This window comes from Lissotriton vulgaris, chromosome 1_1 (assembly GCF_964263255.1).
Source record: "Lissotriton vulgaris chromosome 1_1, aLisVul1.2, whole genome shotgun sequence".
Classification (NCBI taxonomy): domain Eukaryota; kingdom Metazoa; phylum Chordata; class Amphibia; order Caudata; family Salamandridae; genus Lissotriton; species Lissotriton vulgaris.
Window position 1 is genome coordinate 2,105,692,810 of NC_141685.1, and position 25,902 is coordinate 2,105,718,711.

The following is a 25,902-nucleotide window of genomic DNA, read 5'->3' on the forward strand; positions in this document are numbered from 1 at the left end:
TCTCTGAGCCCAATCCAAACCAGTTCTGTCCTCACTGGTGTAGTATGACCACGGGGCGGAGACAGTATTTTGCAAGGGAGACAGTCTCTATTCAGGTGCAAGGAAATCTCCTCCCACTACTCTAAATTCAGCCAAGGTCTAGTCAGCTCAGCTCTGAGTCAGGGCCAGGCACACCTCAAGTCCCCCCCCCCCCCGTCCACCCAGTGGCTGTCTACAGTGAATGCACATCTCCAGCCCTTGTCACTCCAAAACAAGACAGGCAATACACAAACAGGCAGAGGCACACAGAATGGTTAAATAAGACAATGCATACTTTCTAAAAGTGCCATTTTCAAACACAATTTAAAAACCATCATGCCACACACACCAGTACATGTCCTACCTTTCACATACACCGTACTCTTACCAGGGGGGTACCTTGGACCTACCACATGTAAGGTTAGGGCCTGGCAAGTGGGTTTACTTGCCATGTCGACATGGCAGTTTACAAACTGCGCACAGATACTGCATTGGGAGGTCTGTGATACCTTTTCAGGGCTATTCATGTGAGTGGCACAATCAGTGCTGCAGGCCCACTAGTAGCATTTGATTTACAGGCCCTGGCACACTTAGTGCACTTTATTTGGGGCTTACCAGTACATCAAATATGCCAATCAGGGAGAGCCAATTCCAAACACAATTTACACAGGGAGCACTTGCACTTTGACACTGATCAACAGTAGCAAAGTGCCAAAAGCATCTAAGACAGCAAAAGTGAAGTCCAGCACAATATTAGAAATACCAGTACATCAAATATGCCAATCAGGGAGAACCAATTCCAAACACAATTTACACAGGGAGCACTTGCACTTTGACACTGATCAGCAGAGGCAGAGTGCCCAAAGCATCTAAGACAGCAAAAGTGAAGTCCAGCACAGCATTAGAAATACAGGGGGTAGCGGCAAAAAGTCAGAGGAAATCACGCCAAGGATGCCACGTCTAACACGAGCAAAAATAACAGTAGATGGACAGAATGCAGAATAATGTCATACATTCACCCCATTACAGAGATCTGGGCCTAAATCTATCGTTTTTTTGCTCATCATGCCATTCCAGTTTGAACCCAGCCATATGCAAATCAGTCTTGACCCTGTGCCTCATGGGAACAGTCCAGCCCGAAATGCCAAACCAGGTCCTCCCTGGCTTGAAACAAGCATCCTAGGACCGGTTTTGGGGTTTCACCCCTCTTCAGCAGGTTAGCTTGATTACAGTGATATAGAGAGCATGGGACCAAGGTCTGAGCATACCCATCCCACTCAGGGTGACAAATGTAAAAATAACAGTTAATGGACAGAATCTAGAACAGTGTCATACATTCACCCCAGTACAGAGATCTGGGCCTAAATCCATCGTTTTTTTGTTCACCATGCCATTCCAGTTTGAACCCAGCCATATGCAAATCAGTCTTGACCCTGTGCCTCATGGGAACAGTCCAGCCCGAACTGCCAGACCAGGTCCTCCCTGGACTTGAAACAAGCATCCTAGGACCGGTTACGGCGTTTCACCCCTCTTCAGCCAGGATCGTTTGATTCCAGTGGCATGGAGAGCACAAAAATTCCTATTTTTAAGGCCAGGCGGTGCCCACAAAAACACCCTAAAATCTGGCAGAGATGGGCGAACCATGGAGGCCTACAGTTGGGGCCCCCTACCCAGGGGACGACAGATATGTAATGTGCAAGACCACAATGGCGAGTTTAAAGATACTATTATGTGATCTAACATTGTCAGAGACATAGGTATGTGAGAGGTCACAAACTGGAGAGCGGGGCAAGGACACAGCACACAGTGACATATGTTGTAACGTTTTATATACTGATCTTTCTTTCTTCTTTTTCTCTTACTTTTTTCTTTTTTGGTTATTTTCTTTCTTTCCATTTCCAAAATACAGATGTTGATATTACGGCTGAAATTGCAATATCATGCTGTATGTACCTGAGATTTTAGCCGGATAGGCCACGCACAGCTATTGATACCAATAACATTTGTTGTGAAAAAACAAAAACAATTTCAGATGTAGAGCAATCAACGATATGTTCTGATTGGGTGGATCTTCAAGAGGGGACAAAAGGGCCAAGAAGAGGTCATAAATAGTGGGCAAGAGAATAGAATTTCTTAAGATGATTGGATAGGTTACACCTCTTATACTGTAAGTAACAATAAGCTCTATTTGGAGATGGAGATTTAGGGTTGCACGATCTTGGAAAATGTTGGATAGTTCTAATTCACGGTCATTGTGATCACTATCCAACCTAGAGATTACCTTCAAGTCACAAGTTTCCCCCAAATCCTACTATCTAAAATACCATAATAAATTCTACTTTTTTTGTTAACCTTTCAAATGTGAATGCTCTACCCCCTATCCAATTTAGCCCTCCCACTGCAAGCCCGGAGGCCAAAGGACAAAGTTAGCTATGCTAATTGCAAGGAAGCTGTGTGCCACATTTTAATAGGCTCAACCCCTGGGAACTACTGCAATCGTATCCTCCCACTTCTTGCTGGAGTCTTTAATATGAACTACGAACCTCTTGACATATGTTAAAGCCTCCAGCAAGAATTATAATAGGGTGATCTAACCGAGAAGAGAGACAATCCTCAAGAATGTTTAGTATGGAGAACACTTCGTCTTTTGGGATAGATCGATTAAACACATTATAAAGGTTGACAGTGAACCCTTTAGGTGATCCGATGTTAATGCCCAAAATAACAGGAGATGGATTATTTAATTATTTTAATAGTGCAATGCAAAGCAAATGTTATCCAGGTTATCAACCCACCCAGAGGCCTGCCAATGGTGGAATGTATAGCATCTATGTAGTAAGAAACATAGCCTGCTCAATGAACTGTGCCAAATTAATATAATTGACAATTGCATACATAGAAGTGGTCACGAAGAAGTATATGAAATTGTTTTAAATTGTGCTTAAATAAATCCTCATTTACAACTCCTCATTAATACTCAGTTAAGCCATAAAGAATAGATGAAAATATAGTCAAGCACAATTAATATATTGCGTCAGTAGATGGCAGTATAGGACAAAGTTCTGAAGTTTAAATCAACAAACTTGAACCTTATGTGGAAAAAAGCATAGGAAACAAGCACTGGCATAGCCAATAGGACTCGCCTTTAGGGCTTTATAAGTGTTTAGCTAGTGCTATTGTTTTTGACAATGTTTGTTAGCTAACATTGCTTCTCTTCTTGTTAACAAAAGGCAGGGCATGGATTAGCTGTTCAAGGTGGTGGAGAGACGAGGGTCAATCAATCAGGAGTTTGTTAAAGCGCAACTACTCACCCGTAAGGGTCTCAAGACGCTAGGGGTGGGAGGAGTGGGGGGGTGCAGGTTCCATTCCATCAAGGAGGGAGTCTGTCGAAGAGCCAGGTTTTGAGGTTTCTTGCGAAGATGGGGAGCGATGTTGTCTGTCTGAGGTGGAGCGGAAGGGCGTTCCATGCTTTGGCCGCGAGGAAGGAGAAGGAGCGACCTCCCGATCTGGTCTTTGTGGTGCGGGGGACCACGGCGTAGGAAAGCTGGGCTGATCGTAGAGTCCTTTGGGGTGCATGGAATTTGAGTCGGCTGTTCAGGTATGCTGGTCCGGTGCCGTGGAGGACCTTGTGTGCGTGGGTGAGCATCTTAAAGGTGATTCTCGCCTCGACGGGGAGCCAGTGGAGTGTGCGCAGGTGCTGGGAGATGTGGCAGTGTTTTGGCAGGTTGAGGACCAGTCTTGCGGCGGCGTTCTGGATGTTCTGTAGCTTGCGGATGAGGTTTTTGTTTATTCCGGCGTAGAGTGCATTGCCGTAGTCGAGTCTGCTGGTGACCAGGGCGTGAGTGACTGTCTTTCAGTGTTCGAGGGGGATCCATTTGAAGGTCTTACGAAGGAGGCGGAGGGTGTGGAAGCAGGAAGATGAGACAGAGTTGATCTGGCGGTCCATTTTGTGCTCGGAGTCCAGGATGATTCCCAGGTTGCGTGCGTGGTCTGTGGGTGTTGGCGGGTTTCCGAGGGCGGTGGGCCACCAGGTGTCGCTCCAGGCGTCGGGGTTTGGGCCCATGATGAGTACTTCTGTTTTGTTGGTGTTTAGTTGTAGGCAGCTCTTTTTCATCCATTTGGCGACGGCTTCCATGCCTTCTCGAAAGTTGCGTCTGGCGGTGTTGGGCTCGTTGGATAGGGAGAGGATGAGCTGGGTGTCGTCTGCATATGACACGATGTTGAGTCCGTAGGTTCTGACGATAGGGGCAAGTGGAGCCATGTAGACGTTGAAGAGCGTCGGGCTGAGGGAAGAGCCCTGGTTGACTTTGCAGGTGGTAGGTGTGGGGTCCGAGAGGAAAGGGGGGAGTCTGACCCGCTGCGTCCTGCCGGAGAGGAAGGAGCAGATCCAGTCGAGGGCCTTGTCCTGGATTCCTGCATCGTAGAGTCTGCGTATTAGGGTGTGGTGGGAGACTGTGTCGAACGCTGCTGATAGGTCGAGGAGGATGAGGGCTACTGTTTCTCCTTTGTCCAGTAAGGTGCGGATGTCGTCTGTTGCGGCGAGGTGGGCAGTTTCCGTACTGTGGTTTTTTCTGAAGCCGGATTGGGAGTAGTCGAGGATGTTGTGTTCTTCAATGAATGTGGCGAGTTGGCTGTGCCCAGGGCAATTAATTACAAGTAGCCAAGCTTCATTTTTCAACAACAAAAGCAATTCAACATTCTGCTAATTGCAAGCTTGCATTCCAAAGGTTCTCTCCTTTACAGAATATCGCACTGAACATATAAAAAAGCATTGAGAAAACCAAGGGGTCTGGCAACGGCTGTCAGCCTGCAGTGTTAAAGCTTAGTTTGTTATGGCCCTTTGTGTGAAGAAGAGGGGTGTGAAAACGAATCATTTGTGTCTAATAAATTACAGTGAAATGGGTGTGGTATATTTTACACGAAGTTACATATAGTAACTATTAGGAATGGTGAGAATTAGAAGTTCAGATATATCTCTCTTAACTCTACTTTGTTCTTCTTAGTGCCTAGAGCACGTTTCTTCATATTACTGAAGAGGTTGGCTGACCACCACTAGAACGATTTCCCTCTTACACCCCACAGACCCATGTAACACATCACCACCCCTAAATTCAACTCCGAGTCTCTTGCTACAAATCAGAACTTAGGCACTGCAAATTTCCATTCACTCCAAAAGAGTGTCAGACCCATGCCGTGCCAGTGATGCATACAACATGTAGATACCAATGGAGAAGAAGACCCGTTTTTCGGAGGATATAATAATATTTTTAAGCAACAGGGACATTTTTCTCCAAGCTGAAATTGTGAATATTTGAGTTAGCATTAAAACAAACAAATGTTCAGGATGGCAGCCTCCCAAGGCGGACTCGTGACATCTTTGTACTGCATCCAGACCAGACCAAACTAAAAGGGTCACCGCAATCATTGACATTGGGGAGAGAGTCAGAGGAATACTCTGTTCGATACCTCACAGAGACTAGCAGAAACCAGAAGACCACTCTGCCATCCAAAAATGCCATGATTTCAGCCTCAGCAGTCGTTCATCTGAAGAAGCCTCCACCTTTCTGTTCGCCCGCAATGGTAAGTAGAGTCGGATGCAGGTAAATGACACACCACATCTTCTTTGTGGTAGCCCCAGCACTCCCCCGAGTGTAGATGTGTCAAGTAGGACTGCCAGAGCCTCATTTGCTGCCCTAGGTATTCACGTCTTCTCACCGTGTCTCCTCAGTCCCACCAGGATCAGTGTTTGCAGGTAGGCGTAGGGACTGGCGCGGAATGCTAAAACTGGCAGGCCACGTCAAAACCATCGACAGAGTTGGTCAGTCAGTTATCCATGAGGTTCATGTTCACCATAGCACTTTCCACATTGGAAGGGACCGAGTTAAAGATGATAAATATTAAGAATAAAGATCAGCCAGGCAGGCGCTCATTCAGAAAGGCCACAAGGCCACGCTCTTCCTCACATTGATATTGCTCTGACAAGTAGGAGTTCCCTTCAAAGTACTTTACCTTGCAGTAGCTAGCAAGCATTAATACCATTCAGGTTATGTTTAATGTTGTTTTCTGCCAGAGAAGCTGAGTTAGGATTGTAACAATAAAAGGGAGCAACCCAAAAGCAAGTGTAAGCTGGCTGCTGTTTGCTACTTGGGGTCACTGTGATACTAAGAAGCCCATCCAAAGGAAGGACACAAACGTATATCAACACAATATGCACAGCTTAAGGCCCTGACCAACTGCCTATCAGGCCAGGGCAAGGAACTGATCTATGACCCAGAAAGAAACATAGCAGAAACGCTTGGCCCAAGAGAATATGTTGCTCTGAAGTGAAAAGTTTCTCCTTGAAGCATTTAAATATCCAGATTTAAATTGAATTCCAGTGATGACCAATAATCGTATGTAAGCTAACCATAACGTGTTTCATAAACCTGCACCCTTTCAAACTTCCCACATGTCAAGCCTAACACCCTTGTTCAGTCACTGCTTATCCTTCCCTTTAGCAGGCAATGGTTGGTGCAGAGGGCAAGGATGCTCTCCTGTGAGACAGCAGGCCATCAGCTGTGTTTGAGTTGTCAACGTTTGTATTAGCCGAGGCCAAATGGGCAGAAACAATCTGCATGACTCGTTTAGGAGATGAAGAACAGATTGTCAAATGATGAAGTTGGCAAGGAAACAATGAGGAAGGTAAGAAGGCAGGCAAATTGCACTGAGCCGAAAAGAGTGGATAGGCTGTTATCGCCACCCTAAAAAATTGAGTGTATTTTTCCATAGATTGGCTCGAAGAACTGTCAGAACAGCATGACGTCTGTTGTGTAGGATGTCAGAGATGGGAAGTGGTCTGGAATGTGAAGTGTGACTGTTGGCGGTCTTCACGGTTGTGGTTATTATAGTGATGCGCATGCACAGCACTGAAGAGGCTCGGAGGGGCCCAAGTTACATATAAACCCCTATCATTAAGCCGCAAGTGCATAGTGATGTGGCACGTTACTAAATTCTGTTCAGCCCGTGCCTAGAGCTCCCAGTCTGAGTGTATTGCCAGACTTGGTGTGATTCTTTATAAACCTGTGCAACACCCAGTCATGTATGCGTTCGCTAGTAGGCTTGGATTGTTTTGGCTTTTAATGTGGACGTAAAATGCAGCATTACGACCAGTTTGCAGTAGTCACCCGACTCTGAAATACTAAAAATATACAGCACAACAATGGCGTAGTTTGAACAATCTAGACAGAGGTAACGGTGTGAGCATCAAGGTAGTGGTGGTCTTTCAGGTCAGAAGCGCTCTAGATGTACTAAGATTCAGAGTCAGTGAGGTCAAAAGAGTCCACAGAAACTTCCAAGAGGTGAAGTAGGACTGTGAAGCCTTCAGCCTCTGGTGTAACCTTGTCCAACTTCCTGTTTACCTTCCTTGACCTACAACAGTCCTGGCCTCCCAACAACAATTGACACACTGTACACATGTAGAACTATGCCAAAAGGGCAGTAACAAAATTAACAAGCGCGCGCACCTCGCACTGCAGCGAAAAAGAGAGAGGCGGAGGGGTGCACCCGAGAGTGGTGCGCGTGCGCTGGAGAGAGCAGCCAGCTCTTTTTCAAAGCACATACTCGTGCTTGTGGCGCGCCGCTGCACACTCCCGCAAGGCGTATGCTGCCACAAGCACGAGTATGTGCTTTGAAAAAGAGCTGCACGACGGCTAAAGGTCCCCTATGCAGCGCATGCACGCTGCATAGGCGAGATCTAAAAAAAAGTAGTGCCTGAAAAGGGAGCCATGCCTTTAAACACGGCCAGCAAAAGGAAGCGTTTGTCAGGCTTCAAGTCTAATGCAAAAAGTGGGCGATCTGTAGAAGGGTCCTGGCCTGTATACTTGGGGGGTGAGGCTTAAATACATGAACTAAATGTTTGTGATCACTATAGTGTGCCACCCCATTGGTATTTTGGTGCAAGATTAAGTCAGATGTGAAATATAAATAGGAACTAAATAATAAATAGGAACTAAATCGCTGACAAGGATTACCATAATACTATTTACAATCATTGTTCAGAAATCAATCTGTGTTATTTGCCAGTACAGTTAAGGACAAGAATAGAGGGCCCAATCGAGGCATATTTCAATGTCCATTTAAATTACTAATGGGGTCTGAGACCCAGAGAGACCTGGTTCACTTTAAAGTACTGGCTTTTGTATAGATTTATTTTAAATAAAGAAGGCTTTGCATTTAGATTCACCGAAACCAATACGTTCAACAAAACTTCAATACAAAAATAACAGTAAATACAGTCATCAAAGCTTTTTACACTGGTGTTCAGTGTCGGATTGGCCAATAGGGCTATCAGACAGTGCCCAAAGGCCTGCTCTGACTAGTCAGTGTGTGTGCTGATTTTCGGGCTGTTTGTGGGCCTGTTTTATGGTCTGCTGAGCCAGCTTTACTGCTAATTTTTCCTGATATTGAAACAATCATTCCCTGTAGCAAGTTCAAATCCTTGCAGTCTTTCATAACTTGCAAACCCCTTATACATCGTCTTTACAAGTTCAAGACTGCTTCAATCTGCAAACATGGGCCACTTTTTAGCTATCAAATGTGGGTCACACCTTTACTTGTGTGCAAGAGCCTATTTGGTGTCCCCGTCCGACCCTGCTGGTGTCTAATAAACATGCATTTTCCCAGGAATGGTTCGCTCTCTCGGGCTGCTGGTCTGAGAGGAATTAATGACCTAGCGATCACTTGTCTATATCTACCCCACACAAGTACAAGAAAAAATAAACGCTGGCAGTATGAGGTTTTCACTCTGCCATTACTGGAAAAACCACGGGTTGAAGACCTTCAGAAGAGGCAGACAAGGGGCTGGCCCCCAAGTATCATGAAAAGGAAGGACGTTGATTTCTGTGCTGTTGTGTCATCCTCACAGCTGTGCAGCTGCTCTGGCTTTTCCAAAAGATTTTCTGCAAACATATGACATAATTAAAAATAATTTAATTTCCTTCTAAATGTGTTATGGCACTGAAACATCTTCAAGATATGTCCAGATGCACTGACTTTGTAACACATTCTATTAGTAGAAACGAGTTCCCCTGGGTCCAGCCGGAGTTTTCCACCTCATGGTCTACGCTCGCTGCTCTGTGAGGTGCGACCCATGGTCTCGACATGCAAGAAAGGGAAGTGGAGTTGGCGGGAAAGAATGTGACAGCTTGCTTTCAGGATGCTGGTCTGAGAGGAATTAATGACCTAGCTATCACTTGTAAAGGCTATATCTACCCCACACAAGTACAAGAAAAAAACGCTGACAGTATGAGCACTTCACTCTGCCATTACTGGAAAGACCACGGGTTGAAGACATTCAGAAGAGGGAGACAAGGGGCTGGCCCCCAAGCATCATGAAAAGGAAGGAAGTTGATTTCTGTAGCTATTTAGAACATGTGCTGTGGTGTGATCCTCACAGCTGTGCAGCTGATCTGGCTTTCCCGAAAGGTTTTTCTGCGGAATATGACATTAAAAATAATTAATGTAATTTTCTTCAAAATGTGTTATGGCACTGAAACTTTTCAAGAAAAGTCCAGATGCACTGACTTTGTATCACATTCTATTAGTAGACACGGAGCCACCTGGGTCCAGCCAGACGTGTCTTCCTTATGGTCTACGCTCGATACACTGTGAATTGCGACCCATGGTCTCGACATGTGAGAAAGGGAAGTGGAACTGGCCGGAAAGAATGTGAAATCTTGTCAAGAGAGACCGGACGCTGGATTCGTACACGGGCAGCTCAGCAGAACAAGACGTGCGGCCGAGTGGTGCTAATGACCCGTGAGACAGATGGCGGCCACGAACGTGAACGCAAGCGCTAGGCCAGCCAGTAGCACTTTGAAAACTCACCTACTAAATGTCTCGCAGCGCATTCGCTGACCCAGCGAGAATAATGAAGCAGCCTCACACATGCTGTTGTGTCTACGAACCTCTTCGGAATGAGTCAAAAGACATGTGCATATCACTAGAAGCTCAATAGTTGACTGTTCATGTAACCTGTCCTGAGCCCTGGGAGAATTAACCACTACACATAGATGCATGCTGTTCCAAAAGGTTATTACACTTCAGCCACTTCTAGAACAGAAAAATCACTGCTTGACATGAGAAACAAAAGCCTGACAAACAAGTTATAAATATCAATGTTTCGGTACTTTCAGAATATGAAAAGAAATGAGTGAACCTAGCTGACTGCCTGACAGCAAGAAAGAGGAAGCACAGGACTGCTGGGGTCCACCTACAGAGGACTAACGGTTCACCTGTGTGGGCAACAATGGTGGTGCAGCTCCTAAGACTGCTATGCAGTGTAGTTTATGTAGCGTCCTGCCAGGCCAGGTACCCGCTGTTAACTACGCCACACACGGAGAGTAATTTTACACGTCTTTAATCTGTTGCGTGTAAGCCAGAATTCAAAATTCTAAGCCAGCCTTTAACTCATCTCTCTAAAGCTTACATCACAGGACTACTGTGTACAGTGGGAAACATAAGTTCCAGCGTTCAATTATTTACAAGACACTACATCTCCCACTTTGTAGTTAAAACCTTTTCAAAATAAATAAATAAACATACTAATAAAAACATGAATCAATACATAGATATACAGGCAATTACAATACTTGAAGTTAGAGGGGATTCAGTATCTCAAAATCTGATTTGGAACCCTTGGTTTTTTCATCTAATTCCTCATATTAACTGTTTTGTCTGCAAGCAGTGGAACAAATTTTGCATAATACTCCGCAAGACCAAGAAAAGATCGGAGTTGATCTTTATTCTGTGGTTCAGGAGCATCTTCTATTGCCTTAACTAAATTCTGTTTGGGGGCCACACCATCCTTACTAATACTGTGCCCCAACTACTCAACTGATTTCACACCAAATTTGCACTTGTCCTTTGTAAGAGTCAACCCATTATCTTGGAGAATGTTAAACACCTTATGTAAAACTCCAGTATGTTCCTGACTCGTACAACCAAATACCAAAATGTTGTCTTGAAAGTATACTACGTTATTTAAATCTTACAAATTTGTGCATTACCCTATGAAAAACTGATGATGCCGAACTTAGACCAAAGGGCATCCTCATACCTAAAATCACCTTCTGATGTAATGAAGGGTGCATATGGTTTGCTTTCTTCATGTAATGCAATTGCATTTTCGACGTTAGACGTATCCAGTGAATATCACCAAATTTGGTGCCCCCTATATTTATTCCTGATGCTACGCATCCTGGCATAGTGACCTTTGACTCTGCAATATCTACAAACCTGTCCTATTGCTGGACATCCGTTGTCACTGGCCAAATGTCCAGGAATACCACACTTGAAAAACACATATTCCATTTTTTGCCCAGGTCAGCTTTAAGCTATCTCCTTGGTTTACCACACATTTTCTCATCACAATTGCTCTTCTTTTTAATAACTTGTATCTCAGCTATATTCTTGTCAGATAATTCCTTCATACCCAACTTCATGTCATCAAACCGATGTGCAATATCCAATGCTTTATCAAGAGTTAAATCCTCTGAAGCTAATAACTTTACTTGTAATTTTGTGTCCGCTATTTTATGGACTATTTATTCTCGTAACATTTGATTGTGAAATGAGGCCTAGTTACATTTTGCTGCAAGTATTCTTAAATCACCCACAAATGTATCAAAGGATTCATTAAGAATTTGACCTCTACTCAAACCTGTACCTTGCCACAACCTCGTTCACTTTTTTATATACACTTTGTCTAATTGACTAAGGCCATTTCATATATATCAACATCGTCATCTTTCTCTTGGCGAACTGTTATATGAGGTAAATGATTTAAAATATGTCTCCCTTTAGCCCCTAAACAATGTTTTCAAATATCCAATTTACGTTTGTCTGCAAAGTCAACACCAACAATTGTTTCAATGTACACTTTAAAACCTTCCTTCTATTGTTTCCATTCCAAAGCAGGTTCTCCTGGTGTAGATAAGAATGGAGCAGGAGCAATAATTACATCCATAATGGCAGGAAAGTATTAATTCGAGTTGTGATGTAAAAAAAACTATATTTTAAATATAACTAACTTGGTGTGCAAATCACCAAATTTATTGATTAACCCCATGTCAGGTTAAGAATAGAAATGCACACAGCGTGCAAATGGTTTGCCATACTAAACCGGACGAGCAATGAGCACACTAGACGTGGAGTAACTGTATTTCGCAGCAGACGTGAAAACGTGCACATGAACAATTTTTGTACAATAAACACTGCAGCGGAATAGCGCTAACGATGCAGTGTGAAGTAAGCTCCAAATCGCAATGTAGCTCTCGTCAGGCAGTCAGCGCTCTAGTCTTCAGCCAAACACACTATTTCTTGCTGACAGTTTGCGTACTAGACATAACGTGCTCACAGGAACCAGCATGAAGCATAAAGTCTTCAGCCAATAGAAATGCGCTTTCTCTGACTGGCGGTTAGCGCTCTAGAGGCAACGTGCTCACAGAGACCAGCGTAAAATTCTATGTCAGGACAGGAGGCTCCGATTATGCTTAGTCTCATTTCTTTACTGACACATAGCAGCCAATCACATTACAGTAAAGAAAAAACGGAAATAGGGCAACCATAGAGTACACCCATAGTATATAAACAGTCTCAGAGGTAACCACTTCCTCTTTCTTTGCTGCTCCGCAGCCAGTTAAGTCTATTTACCTTCTACTGCTTATATTGCTGTTGTAATTTTTATTGTTATGATTGATTGTGCACTTGCCTTATCTTGCGCTGTTTTCTGATACCTGCGCGCGGCTTGTGTATGCTTTGTGTCCACCTTTTGGTGTGCTGGTACTGTGTTTCACGTCCGTTTTCGGCGCGTTTGGGAGCGCGTTGCTCGCCTCCCAGTGCCTGGCCGTTTGTGCCGGTCGCTTTCGGTGGAGCGGGAGCAGGGGTCCGCGGTTCGCATTGGGAGCGCGAGCGCTCTCGAGCCGGTGTTGTTCAGAGGCATTTCAGCGTCGCGCATGCGCGCTGCTTTATTTCCGGCTCGAGGCGTTTTTTCTTCACACGCCCTCCTGCCGGTTGAGTGAAGGACCGCTGTTCATCTGCGCTCAGCCCACAGCCCTGAACTTTTGACCCCGCTTGACGCCGGAGCTCAGGAAAGAGCTTCGGTTGTATTTCCTTGTGCATAGGCTCTGCCTAGAGTGTTTTTTGACGGCAGGCTTTCTCCCTCCACATTCAAATTATTTTTGCATCGAGTTTTACCTCAGTTTAAGCCTGCTTTGGGGTTCACACTCCCCCATTACTGGTATCTAAGATACTCCATATATTACTACAGTCTTGTGGGCATTGACTTTTGCATTTTGTTGCAATGGCTGAGTATTATGAAGAAGATGAAGACTGTTATTATGATGAGGGGGAAGATACTTCTCTTGAATATGACTTAGTGGAGGAGTTGGATAAGGGTGTTCAGCTTTCAGTTAACAAGGCACTGGTAAGGGCCATTAATCCCCTTAAACGCCATCTTAATGAATATGCCATTCAAAAGGGCTGGTTGCCTCCTTCGCAAAAATCCGCAAAGTCTCCAGGTAACCCTCACACATTAGATTTTCAGAGACTGGCGAAGGTTTTATCTTCAGACAAACCCAAGTCTTCTGCGTCTCTTTATGCGGAGGAGTCAGACCATGGTCAAGCCTCTTCAGGTCATGACTCTCCTCCTAAAAAGCGTCTCCGCAAGGAGCATTTTGTTGACGCCCCTGAGCGTCCCCCCCTTCTCAATTTCGAACCTGAGGACATTGTCCATCCAAATTCCACGTCATGGCTGCCCGCTCCAGCGGTGGCAGCTTACCTGGAGGCGCATGTTCGCCAACCTTTTGAAGCGCCTGTCCGGGCTCGGCTTCGCTCTGAGTGCCCGAGGCCTGACCTGGCAGACCATATTGCTGAAACCCCGGAGGTGGACCCTATGATGGTCACCTACCTTAAAAAATATTCTAAAGACCCCAAGAAAGGCCTGGACCGCTCCTGGCGGTCTTGTCAAGACAAGCTAATGGACATGTTGGGTCCCCTATCCAAGATCCTGAACCTAGGTTTCATGGCCAAAGAAGCCTCGGCGACAGTTAACCCTGACGAGCTAATCGAATGGGCACAGAGGGCTGTATGCATGTTTGGGAACGTTAATTGTGCCATTTCAGCAGAACGTCGTCGATCCATTCTCCTGAAGCTGGATCCAAAGTTGGCGGAGCTGGCCCCCTCGGAGGCAGGTCCAGAGGCGCAGGGTCTTCTTTTTGGCCAGCCTTTTCTAAAGGAGTTGACTAAGTTTGTCTCTGCCTTTAGCGGCATTGATAAGGCACAAGCTTCCTTCCGCCGGGCCATGCGTCCGGTTTTCACCAAGGCCGGACGACAAAGGGGACGGTCGTTCGGCCGCGGATCTCAGCAACAGTCCCAGAAGGGTGGATCGCAGCATCGTGGTGGCCAATACGACTCTGGCTACTCCACCCGCGCAAACTTTTATCCTTCCAGAAAAGGAAAAGGCCAGTACGGCAAAGGACGTTCCGGTGGTCATCAGGGACAATACCAAGATTCCCACCCTACAGGTGAGCCTGATTCCTGCATGCGATGTGATGTTGGGGGGTCGCATTCAATTTTTCCTGCAGAATTGGCGCATGCTCTCCGGCGATGCTTGGGTGCTACAAACTGTTCAGGGGTTCAGAATAGAATTCTATCACCCGATGCATCAGACTTGTCCCCCTCCTTGTCTGCGTTTTTCTCTTCAGGACCAGGTTTGTCTCTCAGAGGAGATAGACTCTCTTCTAAAAAAAGGGGCGGTGATTCCAACCATCCGTCATCCGAAGGGGTTTGCCAGTTCTGTCTTTCTGGTCGAGAAAAAAGGGGGCGGTGCTCGTCTTGTTCTCAACCTGAAAGACTTCAACGGCGGAGTCGTCTATCGTCATTTCAAGATGGAGGGCATCCATCTGTTGAGGGATCTCCTTCGAGAAGGGGATTGGATGGTCAGACTGGACCTCAAGGATGCTTATCTTTCGGTTCCGATTTACAAGCCTCATCGCCGTTTTCTCCAGTTTCTCTGGCAGGGAGTCTGGTACGAGTATCAGGTTCTCCCGTTCGGTCTTTCGTCAGCACCATGGTGCTTCACGAAGCTGTTGAGACCAGTTGTGGAACATCTTCGGTCACTGGGTGTCAGGTTGATTATTTATCTGGACGATATTCTCCTTATGGCGGATTGTCCTCTCAAACTTCTTCAACATCTGGAATTATCCATCACTCTTTTACAATCTCTGGGGTTTCTAATCAATGTCCAGAAATCGGTTTTGGTTCCAGCCCAGCGTATCGATTTCCTGGGTTTTCAGATCGACTCGGTTACTTGTCAACTTCTCTTGCCCAACCAAAAGATGCGTTATATCAAGAGAGATTTGACGTCTGTTATTTCCAGACCGACTGTGTCGTTGAGGTCGTTGGCGCGTGTAGTCGGTCTGCTGGCGTCATCCATTCAGGCGATTTTTCCGGGTCCCCTACATTACAGGGCAATGCAGCGCCTGAAAATTCTTCATCTCCGGAAAGGACTCGGATATTCCGATCAGATTCCTCTTACGGAGGAGGTCCGGTGGGAGATGCAGTGGTGGTTGGACCACATGGAGGCCTGGAACGGCCGAGCCCTCTTCGGTGTGTCTCCGGATCTGGTGATCGAATCCGATGCCAGTCGGTGGGGCTGGGGAGCCCGTTGCGGCTCGGTCTCGACCGGGGGTCGTTGGTCCCCTCAAGAATTGAAACTTCATATCAACTGTCTGGAGCTCCTAGCGGGTTCCTTTGCGATCAAATGTTTTTCTCCCCTACAGACCAGTTGTTGTGTCCTTCTCCGGATGGACAATATCTCAGCAGTCCGCTATGTGAACAAACTGGGCGGGACCAAGTCCAGACTCCTGGCGGAGATCGCCAAAGATTTTTGGCACTTCTGTCTGCAGAAAAAGATCACTGTTATTGCGGAGTACCTTCCGGGATGCCACAATCAGATAGCGGACTGGCACTCCAGGCACCTTCGGGATTACAGCGATTGGAGGCTGCATCCCCGGGTCTTCCGTGCTCTCCATCGGCGTTGGGGTCCTTGCCAACTAGATCTTTTTGCCTCTCGCCTCAATGCGCAACTTCCGCATTTTTACAGTTGGAGGCCGGACCCTCAGGCTCTGGCCACGGATGCCTTTCTCCAGCAGTGGCCATCGACCCTCTGTTATGCCTTCCCTCCATTTCTAATGATTCCCAGGGTATTGGCCTACTCCAAACGATTTCAGACGGATCTGATTCTGATTGCCCCTCTCTGGAGGGCTCAAGCGTGGTTTCCGGTCCTTCTAGAAATGTGTTCGGCCCCACCGTTTCTCCTTCCCCCATTGTGGAATCTCCTGTTGGACCCTCTCGGAGGTCCTCATCCCCTGATCCTCTCAGGCTCCCTCCCTCTTCTCGCGTGGAGGATCTCGGGGATCGCTGGTCGCTCCCAGGCCTTTCAAGCGACGCTTCCAAGCTCCTTGGTGAAGCTTGGGCTCCCAATACTCACAAACGGTATAAGGGGTCTTGGAAGCGTTGGTGTGATTGGTGTTCACAACAACAAGTTGATCCCGTTTCAGCGGATATCAGCATGATTGTTAATTTCTTGGCCTCCTTAGCCACCTCTGGTCTGGCTTATTCGACTATCAACGGTTTCCGGTCTGCTATCTCGGCGGGTCATGCCCACATAGATGGGAAACCCGCGGGGGAACATCCTTTTGTTTCCAGGTTGCTTAAAGGAGTTCGTTTTGCAAAACCTCCCACCCCTAAATATGTTACCTTGTGGGATGTTTCTGTTGTCCTCAGATTTTTGGAGGCCTGGCCTTCCAATGCTTCCTTATCTCGCAAGCAACTTTCTGCAAAACTGACTATGTTGCTATGTTTGGTCTCTTGTAAGCGCGTGTCGGATGTGCACGCTTTGGATCTGGCGGGTCGCTGCTTCACTCCTGAAGGAGTTTCCTTTCGTCTCTCCAGACGTACCAAATCTAATACGCCTTCGATTTCTTATCCTTCTTTCCCTTCTCACCCCAACCTTTGTGTGGTTCAATGCCTGAAGGATTATGAGGTGAGTACTGCTTCTTTGCGCTCAGACATGCAGGGTCAACTGCTGATTGCATTACAAAAGCCTTTTCGACCTGTTTCTCCAGCTACCTTGGCGCGCTGGGTGCGGGGGCTTATGTCTGAAGCTGGAATTGATGTTTCTGTGTTTGGCGCACACTCTGCACGTGGAGCGATGGCGTCCAAAGCTTATTCCATGGGTGTTACTCTGTTTGATATCATGAAGGCTGCAGATTGGTCGTCTGCTTCTGTGTTTAAAACTTTTTACTTTAAGCCTATCGATAGTGTTGCTTCTGTGGTGATAGATCAGCTTTAAAAAAGCATAATCGGAGCCTCCTGTCCTGACATAGAATTAAAAATTTGCAAACATTCGTGACAAGAATTTTCAATTCTATTAAGGACTAGGAGGCGAGGATTATCCCACCCGTTGTATATGCATGTATCTATTATGATGTTACTATGCAATGCTTCATGGATCTTTCCTAATGAAATGTGATAAATGCTTTGGTTTTTTCTTTACCCACCCTTTTATTTGCTCATGATTACACAGGATGTGTATTACGGCTTTGTGTCTCTTTTCAGGCTCTGATCCCAAGTGAGGTTCCTCCGGCTCCGCCCTTGTGGAAGTTCTGCTGCGAGTTTCTTCTCCTCGTTGGCCTGCTTCTGTTCCTGTGGCTTTTGGAAGTTCCTCCGCCTCCACGTTCGGATTTTGGTCCTTTCGAATGATGTCTTCCTTGGTTCTGATGTTTAATTAGTTCTTCTTACTGGATTTTGGACAAAGAAAGAGGAAGTGGTTACCTCTGAGACTGTTTATATACTATGGGTGTACTCTATGGTTGCCCTATTTCCGTTTTTTCTTTACTGTAATGTGATTGGCTGCTATGTGTCAGTAAAGAAATGAGACTAAGCATAATCCTCGCCTCCTAGTCCTTAATAGAATTGAAAATTCTTGTCACGAATGTTTGCAAATTTTTAAATATTACACACGCAGGTCGCAAAACCAGAAGGCAATCCTTACTTCCTTTTATCGTCGACATGAACCAGGACAATTAGGGCAACTCGATCAGAATAAACTTGCCAGAACAATTCACCCAAAGCTAAATGGACAAAACCGTTGAGATCTGACAACGTGATCTGCACAGCGGGACTCCAGGCTCTTCACCGCTAGTCAGGAGTTTTGCATTTTCCTTACGACAGTTCATGCGGACACACAGGTATCTTTTATATATATTTTATTGCCACGAAGAAAGGGAATCAATTCAGCATGAAGAGTCCATATCAACTTCCGTCCTAAGGAATCTGGTCAACACGTGTCCCGTGCTCCAGATTCCATGGAACGTGGCCAGACCATATGGTACTGCCATCTAACATAAATTCTCTCTTCACATATTTTGAGAAAACGTGCAAGACCATTGTCTCACTCACGTCCAATCAACTATTTTTTAACCCTACCCCAGGGACCATCTAATGAAGGATTGGGCACCCTGGGGGTAGTTTCAACCTTCCACTCTCACGGTATCCACTATTCAGAAAATACAAATATAAAAAACAGCTCCTCTGTAATCTGGCGTCGAAGGTGGGAACCCGATGATGAAGCATGCCACCAACTAGGTTGGTGGGTGAGGGTTCTTCTAAAAACCAATGGGTTCCCTGTTAACCCATTCGACGCTGATGACGGGCTGGGCTCGTCATCGCGTAGCCTCCTCGCACGCTGATGACGAGCCCAGCTCGTCACGCAAAGTGCGTTTAAAAAAAACCCATCGTGCGAGCGGAATTCCGCTAGCGCGCATGCGGTTAAGGAGGCTTAATTTCAATAACCCTGCTGACTGGGTTTCCTAGAGCACTGCTCTAAGCTCGTTCTATTTTTTTAATGTATCTATGACCAGGGGAGACGAACGAGCAGTCTTGCTTCCTCCTCTTTCTCTCTATTTTGTAATTTGATAAAAATAAAATATACATGCATACATATATACAGAGGTGTGTGCTACATTGTCCATAATCGTCATATAAATAGACAAGCAATGCTCCAAACATAATTATGGCTCAGCTAAGAAATAAGGGAAGTCTTTCAAAGAAAACATTTTTTAGAACTCGTTCTTCTATCTTTCTTTCTTTTTAAGTGCCAACTACTTACTCGTTCTCGAAGTCTTGCGTCTAAGTTTATTTTTAGGTCCTTGCACATCCTGCTTTCACCTAGAATTGTAGTAGCTGTCTGCAAATGGAATACAAAAACATTTCAGGGTTAACATGCTTGCATAATCATGTGGCCATGTATCAAGAGCGACCAGCCCAAAGAATACTCTTAAGAATAGTTGGTGTGGATCATGAAAAAAAGTAGACCCGTTAGGTGAATTTTTGCATTAATGCTAATGATATTGATTTTTTTGTTTGTATTTACAATTTTATATAGTGCATACTAAACTGGGAATTGTCAGAGTGCTTACAATCGGTCCTAGGAATGTTACAACATTAAATGTATAGGGGGAGTTAAGAGCAGTTACTTACCATAAATATACTACAAATCATGGACTACAAATCATGGTTCAAAGTTTGCAGTCTCCTGTGCCGTAAAAAAAAACCTCAAGGTTTAGAGTTTAGAGTCTATATACAAAGCAGAGACGTATACATGAGGTTAATTAGGTAGGTATTTCAACCAGTAAATGGTAAAAGTCCAGAGTCCATATTCAAAGCAAAAAAGTCTGGAGTTCCCATTTCCACCTCCAGGTCTCAAAAGATGTCCATCACCTGCAAAGTTCCTCAGAGTTCCATACAGTTCCATCATCTTCAACAAGTACATGGAGCAGTTTGGTGCTCTACTCACAGATATATAATGCTTCAAACACTGCCTGCACATCATTTAGACTTGGATGTCCAGTGCCTAAATGAAGCTCAACCCAACTAAGACAGAATTTCTATCTGCCAAGAACAAACGGTACAAACCTGGCTCAATTACACGAATCTTGGCAGCTTCAAGCCCGGGCATTCACTGAATGCCAAGTCACTTGGATCCAACCTGGATACCAACCTCAGCCTCTAGGAACACATACCAAAACCAATTGCAGCCTTATTCCAGCTCTCTCTTCTAAAACAAAGTGACACAATTTCTTCCAGAAAGGCACTTTAGGATTCTGTTCCATCCCTTGTACTCTTGCATCTGGATAGTTGTAACTCCCTGCTCCATGGCTTCCTAGACGCCACACTGGCCCCGCTAAAGGCCATCCTACGTGCTGCAGCATGTCTCATCTAGGGCATGAAGAAATATAATCACATCTCCCCCATACTCTCAATGCCAGTCAGCACCTTCTTCAGAACTAGCTGAAGAGTTTACAAAGCATTCCTGCTTATCTTGCATACAAGTTCAATATCTCTGGTGGTTCTCAGCACACCTGTAGCCAGGACACAATCAGTCTGCAGACTAAGAATTGTAAAAAATAAAATAAAACAGCAGGCCTTCTCCACCTATGCACCTAGGATCTGTAATACCATCCCTGTATCCATCAGGACCACCCCAATGCAGCTCCAATTCAGGAAAGAGTTTAAGATGCAGCTCTTTAAAGAATACTACATCACAATGCATTAACAGTCCAAAAACCAACTACCCTTCGTTAGACCGGTCACCATTGGTGTGGGTCTCCCTTCCGTTTTGTTGCTATTGACTCGTGTGTTTTTTTTCTGGTGTTAGCTGCTCAGAGCACTGTGCCACTGCCAACCAGTGCCACAGTGAAAGTGCTCCCTGTGTAAATTGCTGTATTGATTGGATTCCATGATTGGCTTATTTGGTTTACTGTCGGACCCTAGTCAGTGCACCAGGAGTGCCCAGGGCTTGTGATTCCAAATGCTGCTAGTGGGCTTGCAGCACTGGTTGTGCCATCCACAGAAGCAGCCTTGTAAAATATGTCTAAGGTCTGCCATGGCAGAGCTTGCGTGCAGCCTGGTACTGTCCAGTTGCCAGTCCCTAAACCTTCCCTTAACTTCATATTAGTCAACCCTATGGTAGGCCCAAGAGCAGGGTGCATTGTAAGTATAAGGTAGGACAAGCCCTGATGTGTGTGGCCTGTCCTAATAGTGAATTACATCCATTTTCGTTTTTCACTATTGCAAGTCTACCTGTTCTCCATAGGCCAGAATGGGCTGTTGGAATTATTACACTCTATGATCCAAACAGACTCAGAGAACATGGTGGAAATTAGAGTTCAGTATGCCTGAACTCAGAATAATAAAATACATCTTTTAGTAAAGTTTACTTTAATGTTCTGTGTTTGCAAATACCACTTTTTAGAAAGTAGGTATTTGCTTGCCTAACCATTTCAGCGCGCCTCTGGTAGGATGTGTATCTGCTGTCTGGTTTCTGTGAGTGACAGGGCTGGGGAATTCCAGGACACCGACTGGGGCAGCCGGTGGTGAATAGAGAGATTTACATCCAGATGGGTGGGAGGAGTACACCTGGGCTCTGAATAGGACTGTGCCTTTTCACCACAATGCTGGCTCCACCCCCTGGGCAGCGTCTGATGTCTCTGCCCTGCATACTGAATAGAAAAGTCAGTCATGTCAACAAAGTGCTCAAGAACTGGACTGACAAGGCAAAGGCCCCCTGGCCTCAGAGAACAAAGGATTAGGGTTATAAGTATTGGGACCCTGCTCCCAAGAAATTAGATCCTGCTTGACAAGAAGAAACCTCTGCCTGAGGAGAAGGAACTGGGAAAGCTGTAAGGAGGAGTACTGTCCCTGACCTGGGGGATTGGCCTTCAGTGGTTGCCTTGCTGCTGAAGGAGAGGGGGAAAAGACTACAAAGACTTTGCTTCAACTTGTGCATAAGGATCTCCAAGGGCTTGTGAGTGAGCTTGCCCCCTGAACGAAATCCCAGGACCAGTGGACTTCAGCCGCCTCGCAATCCGCCGCTAGAAACGCTGTTTTTAGCAGTTGCCGAGGCCAGGAGCTGTGGGCGCCTTGTACCACCAAATCGTGTCCAGCAACGCATCTTACCCCGCCTGTCCGCCTCAATCACCGCGTCCTACGATCGGTAGATCGCACCGTGACTGTCCGACTCCGCCGCGTACAAATGCTTTGCCGCATCGAGTCATCCTGGTTGGTATGACTCGCACTCTGCCGCCGTAGTTTGAAGCTGCCGATGGCATCAGAAAGGGGAGTACGCTCCCTACGTCCGCCATGCACCGCAGCCAAGACTGAAACCGCGGCTCCTGCAGTACGGCTCGTACGCCGCATCATAAAGTGAACGTCTCGCATCCAAAACCATCTGCCTCGCTCCAAGTGGTCCCCTGCTCTACGCCTCATCGAGTCATCCTGGTTGGTATGACTCGCACACTGCCGCCGTAGTTTGAAGCTGCCGATCGCATCAGAAAGGGGAGTACGCTCCCTACGTCCGCCATGCACTGCAGCCAAGACTGAAACCGCAGCTCCCGGAGTACGGCTCGTACGCCGCATCATAAAGTGAACGTCTCGCATCCAAAACCATCTGCCTCGCTCCAAGTGGTCCCCTGCTCTACGCCTCGCACCAACGACTGCATGAGCCGGGGCTCGCACCGTAAAAGGGCAGACACCGCTTCTGGATCACCTTCTGTTTACAGCGCATCGTCCGTGCCGGACACAACAACTAAGGTACTGTGAACGACTCGCACCACAGTGGTGTACGCATCGGACAGGAGCATCCGCTGCGCCCGTTTAGCCTTCCTTCCACTCGTTGACTTTACGCTATTTTCACTCTGTAGAACGCTCCACTGCCGGTTTGCTAGATTTGCGTTATAGAAATAGCACATACATACAATAAAATAAAGGTTGAGTGCACTGAGAGCTGCCTACAATGGGGCTAGGTGAGTTTAAGGTATTCTAGTAAGTAGGCATTGAAAGTTTTATGATTTCTGAGAAGTTTGAGTGGCTGTTGAGCACCTATCGCTGTGGCCTTTATATGCCCTTGGAGCTTTACATTCTTGTCAAGTGGGACCACAAATACTTTGTGCAATCAATGATTTTGAAATTGTAGTTTAGTATTTTAATCTTGTCCAACCAATCTAGGAGCAAGTCGCACTCTGATGGGACATAAGAAAGAATCCAACTGTTGACTTGTTGAGGTATAGATGATTGGATTAAGCCAGGATAATAGGTCCTTTAGGGTTTGGTCAAGGTAGCAGAGCTCTTCGTAAGAGAAGACTTGTAAATACAACTGGGTATCTTCAGCACAATTAAGGATTGTGGAAAGAGATTCCATGTAAATGCTGGAAAGAGTTTGGTCTAGTGTCAATCCTTGAGACAGCCCATGGATAACCAGTTTAGTTAGTTGAGAACAATTGCTTAAGTGAGAGGAGATTCATCTTAGGGCAGGACTATGTATACCCACTATTTTCTTTAGAAAGTTTGGTAGGATGGTATGGCTGATGATGTGACGCGAGAAGTATGAATAGATAGGAGCCCCCTATCTATTAATTTCCCAGGAGGCATAGATCATTATCCATGATCTGTAGAATGGCAGTGATGGTGCAGTAGCCAGCTCTGAATCCCAACTCAAACTTTTCAAGGAAGCAGTGGTCATCAGTGTATTGCTTGAGTTGTGAGGAGACAAACTTTCCAAACTTTTTGCAAGGAATTGGAGATTTGTTAATGGTCTGAGATTGGTTAGGTATCCTGAGTCAGCACAAGAATTATTTTTTAACAGTGGGACTAAACTGCCCTTTTTTCAGACAGTTCAGAATATCACCTTGTGGTAGCTAAGAATCGAGCAATTTTGATAGGTACGGGCAATGAGAATGCTAAACTCTTAGATTAAGGTGGCCTGGATCAGTTCCACAATGTGCACTTCTTGTATTGTATTAGCTATTATCCTAATGGTCAAGCTTTTGTTGACCTCTCTGAATTTCACGAGGCACTTGTCTTCAGAGGAATGAGAGTTTGGCTTTCTACTAAAATGTTTGCAGCAACATTTTAATCTTTTTAAGGTCCTTAGCAAATAAAACTATTTGCTCACACTTCTCTGGTGTAGGCTTCTGAAAGAATTGGTTGCAGGACTTATCTATTGCTTGATCATATTAAACAGTTTTCTAGGGTGGTGTCACACTTAGTTTACCCACAATCTGAAAAGGGAAGCTTAAGCCTGAAAGAGGCCACTTTATATCTTATCCTTACAGTGCAAAGTTTAGTCAGGTTCAAGGTTGACAAATTTTGTATCCACTCCCGTTGGACTGTTCTATGTTGCCTTCTTCAGTTGTGCATGTCCTTTTTGACCTGTTGGATCGAAATTTTGCGCTTTTGTCTCTTACAGTTTATGAGAGCTAGTTCCTCCCTTATAATGACTATAGTTTAATTGTAGTGACTGGCCAGGTTAGTTAATGCTGGGGTTAAAGTTGAGTCCTGATGTTTGCAGAGAACTCAATAGCGTTGATATGGCGTGTACATTGAAGCTACACTTTAGGTTTTTAAACCTGACCTTTCGTTGAAGATCTTTTGAAACTGAAGTGAAAGAGAATGAGGAGGGGGTAAAATGAGTCGACCAGACCCAAGAATTTAATCGAGATGAACCTCTTTTGTGCAATAAGAAGGTCAAAAGTTGGAGGAGCTTCCCGCACATACAAGATGGACGCGTGAGCACAGGGCTCCCGAGACCCTTTCCGCTTCCCGCATCTATCCTGCCACGTATCCTGATTTCGACGACGGGTTCTACTAGCTGATGCCCTGCTATCTCTTTTCAAGAATCGATTTGGCCGCCGAGAACTGGACTTACTGCACTTAGAACTTTGCGTCCTATATCGAGGACTATCCACGGACTTGAGTCCCCGAGGTACCCAGGTGGCAATTGAACAACAACGGCCAGTGAGACTCGGCCACTGCCCCTGTGGTACTTTCGGTTTCGTTTTTGGTCATTGTCTACCGCGACTTGCTGCCTGTTGACACGGCTGGCCTGAGTCTTGCTGCCGGTTCTAAGCTTGTCCTTCGCCTTCGTCCCCTGACTCTACAAGTCTGTTTTGCGGAGAGCCATTCTAACCAGGTCCCAAAAGGCCCGTCAGGGCTCGCCGCTCATAATGGCGGGCAAGACGGAGAGCGAGAAGCGTGCCACCAAGGGCACATACCGAGGAGGTATCACCCAATCCAATACTATGGATCGCTTCAACCGCCCGAAAGGATCCCCTGGTGGTGTGGGTAAAGTCTTGGACGAGACTGGAGATGGCTCTCCTGCGACTGAGGAGTTGGCATTGAGAGAAGTCATGGGCGCCATCGCTTGACCTCTATGGGCCAGCAGTACGAGACACTGGCTTCTAAGATAGACACGGTGGCGATCGAAGTCAACCTCATCAGGACGGATCTCGCGAAGACCAATGAACGGGTCAAGTCCCTGGACATCAAGACCGCAAGTCTCACTACGGATGTCTCGGATCTTCAGACCGAAGTTCGTAATCTCCGAACATCTAATGACTTGTTTGCCCGTCGGCTGGATGATTTAGAGAGCCGGGCCAGGCGCAACAACGTCCGCATCATCGGTGTTCCGGAGACATCCACGGACGTATCCACAGACCTTCTGGTGGAGGACCTCGTGTTGAACCACTTAACACCCAAGGGCCTCAGTAACTTTTTCACGGTGGAGCGTGCCCACAGAGTTCCCGGTGGGAAGCCTAAACTGGGTCCGCCCAGAGGCCCATCATAGCCAGAATTTTTAATTTTCGGGACAGAGACGCTATTCTTCAAGCATCACGCACCAATGGTCCCACTAAATTTGAAAATGCATTGATCAGTTTTTATCCAGACTTTCCACAGGTGGTGCAAAAACAACGCATGATCTTTACGGGGGTGAAACAGGGACTTAGA

The 25,902-nt window shown here is 46.0% G+C and overlaps 1 protein-coding gene across 1 annotated transcript in view; it reads right to left on the reverse strand.

Moving 5' to 3' along the window:
* The window catches only part of TIGAR (TP53 induced glycolysis regulatory phosphatase), a 329,118-nt gene that overhangs the window by 111,751 nt on the left and 191,465 nt on the right, over positions 1 to 25,902 (reverse strand). The window contains exon 4 of the mRNA XM_086921416.1: positions 19,229 to 19,306. Coding sequence (XP_086777542.1) covers positions 19,229 to 19,306 — 78 coding nt within the window. The remainder of the gene's footprint in view (positions 1 to 19,228; positions 19,307 to 25,902) is intronic.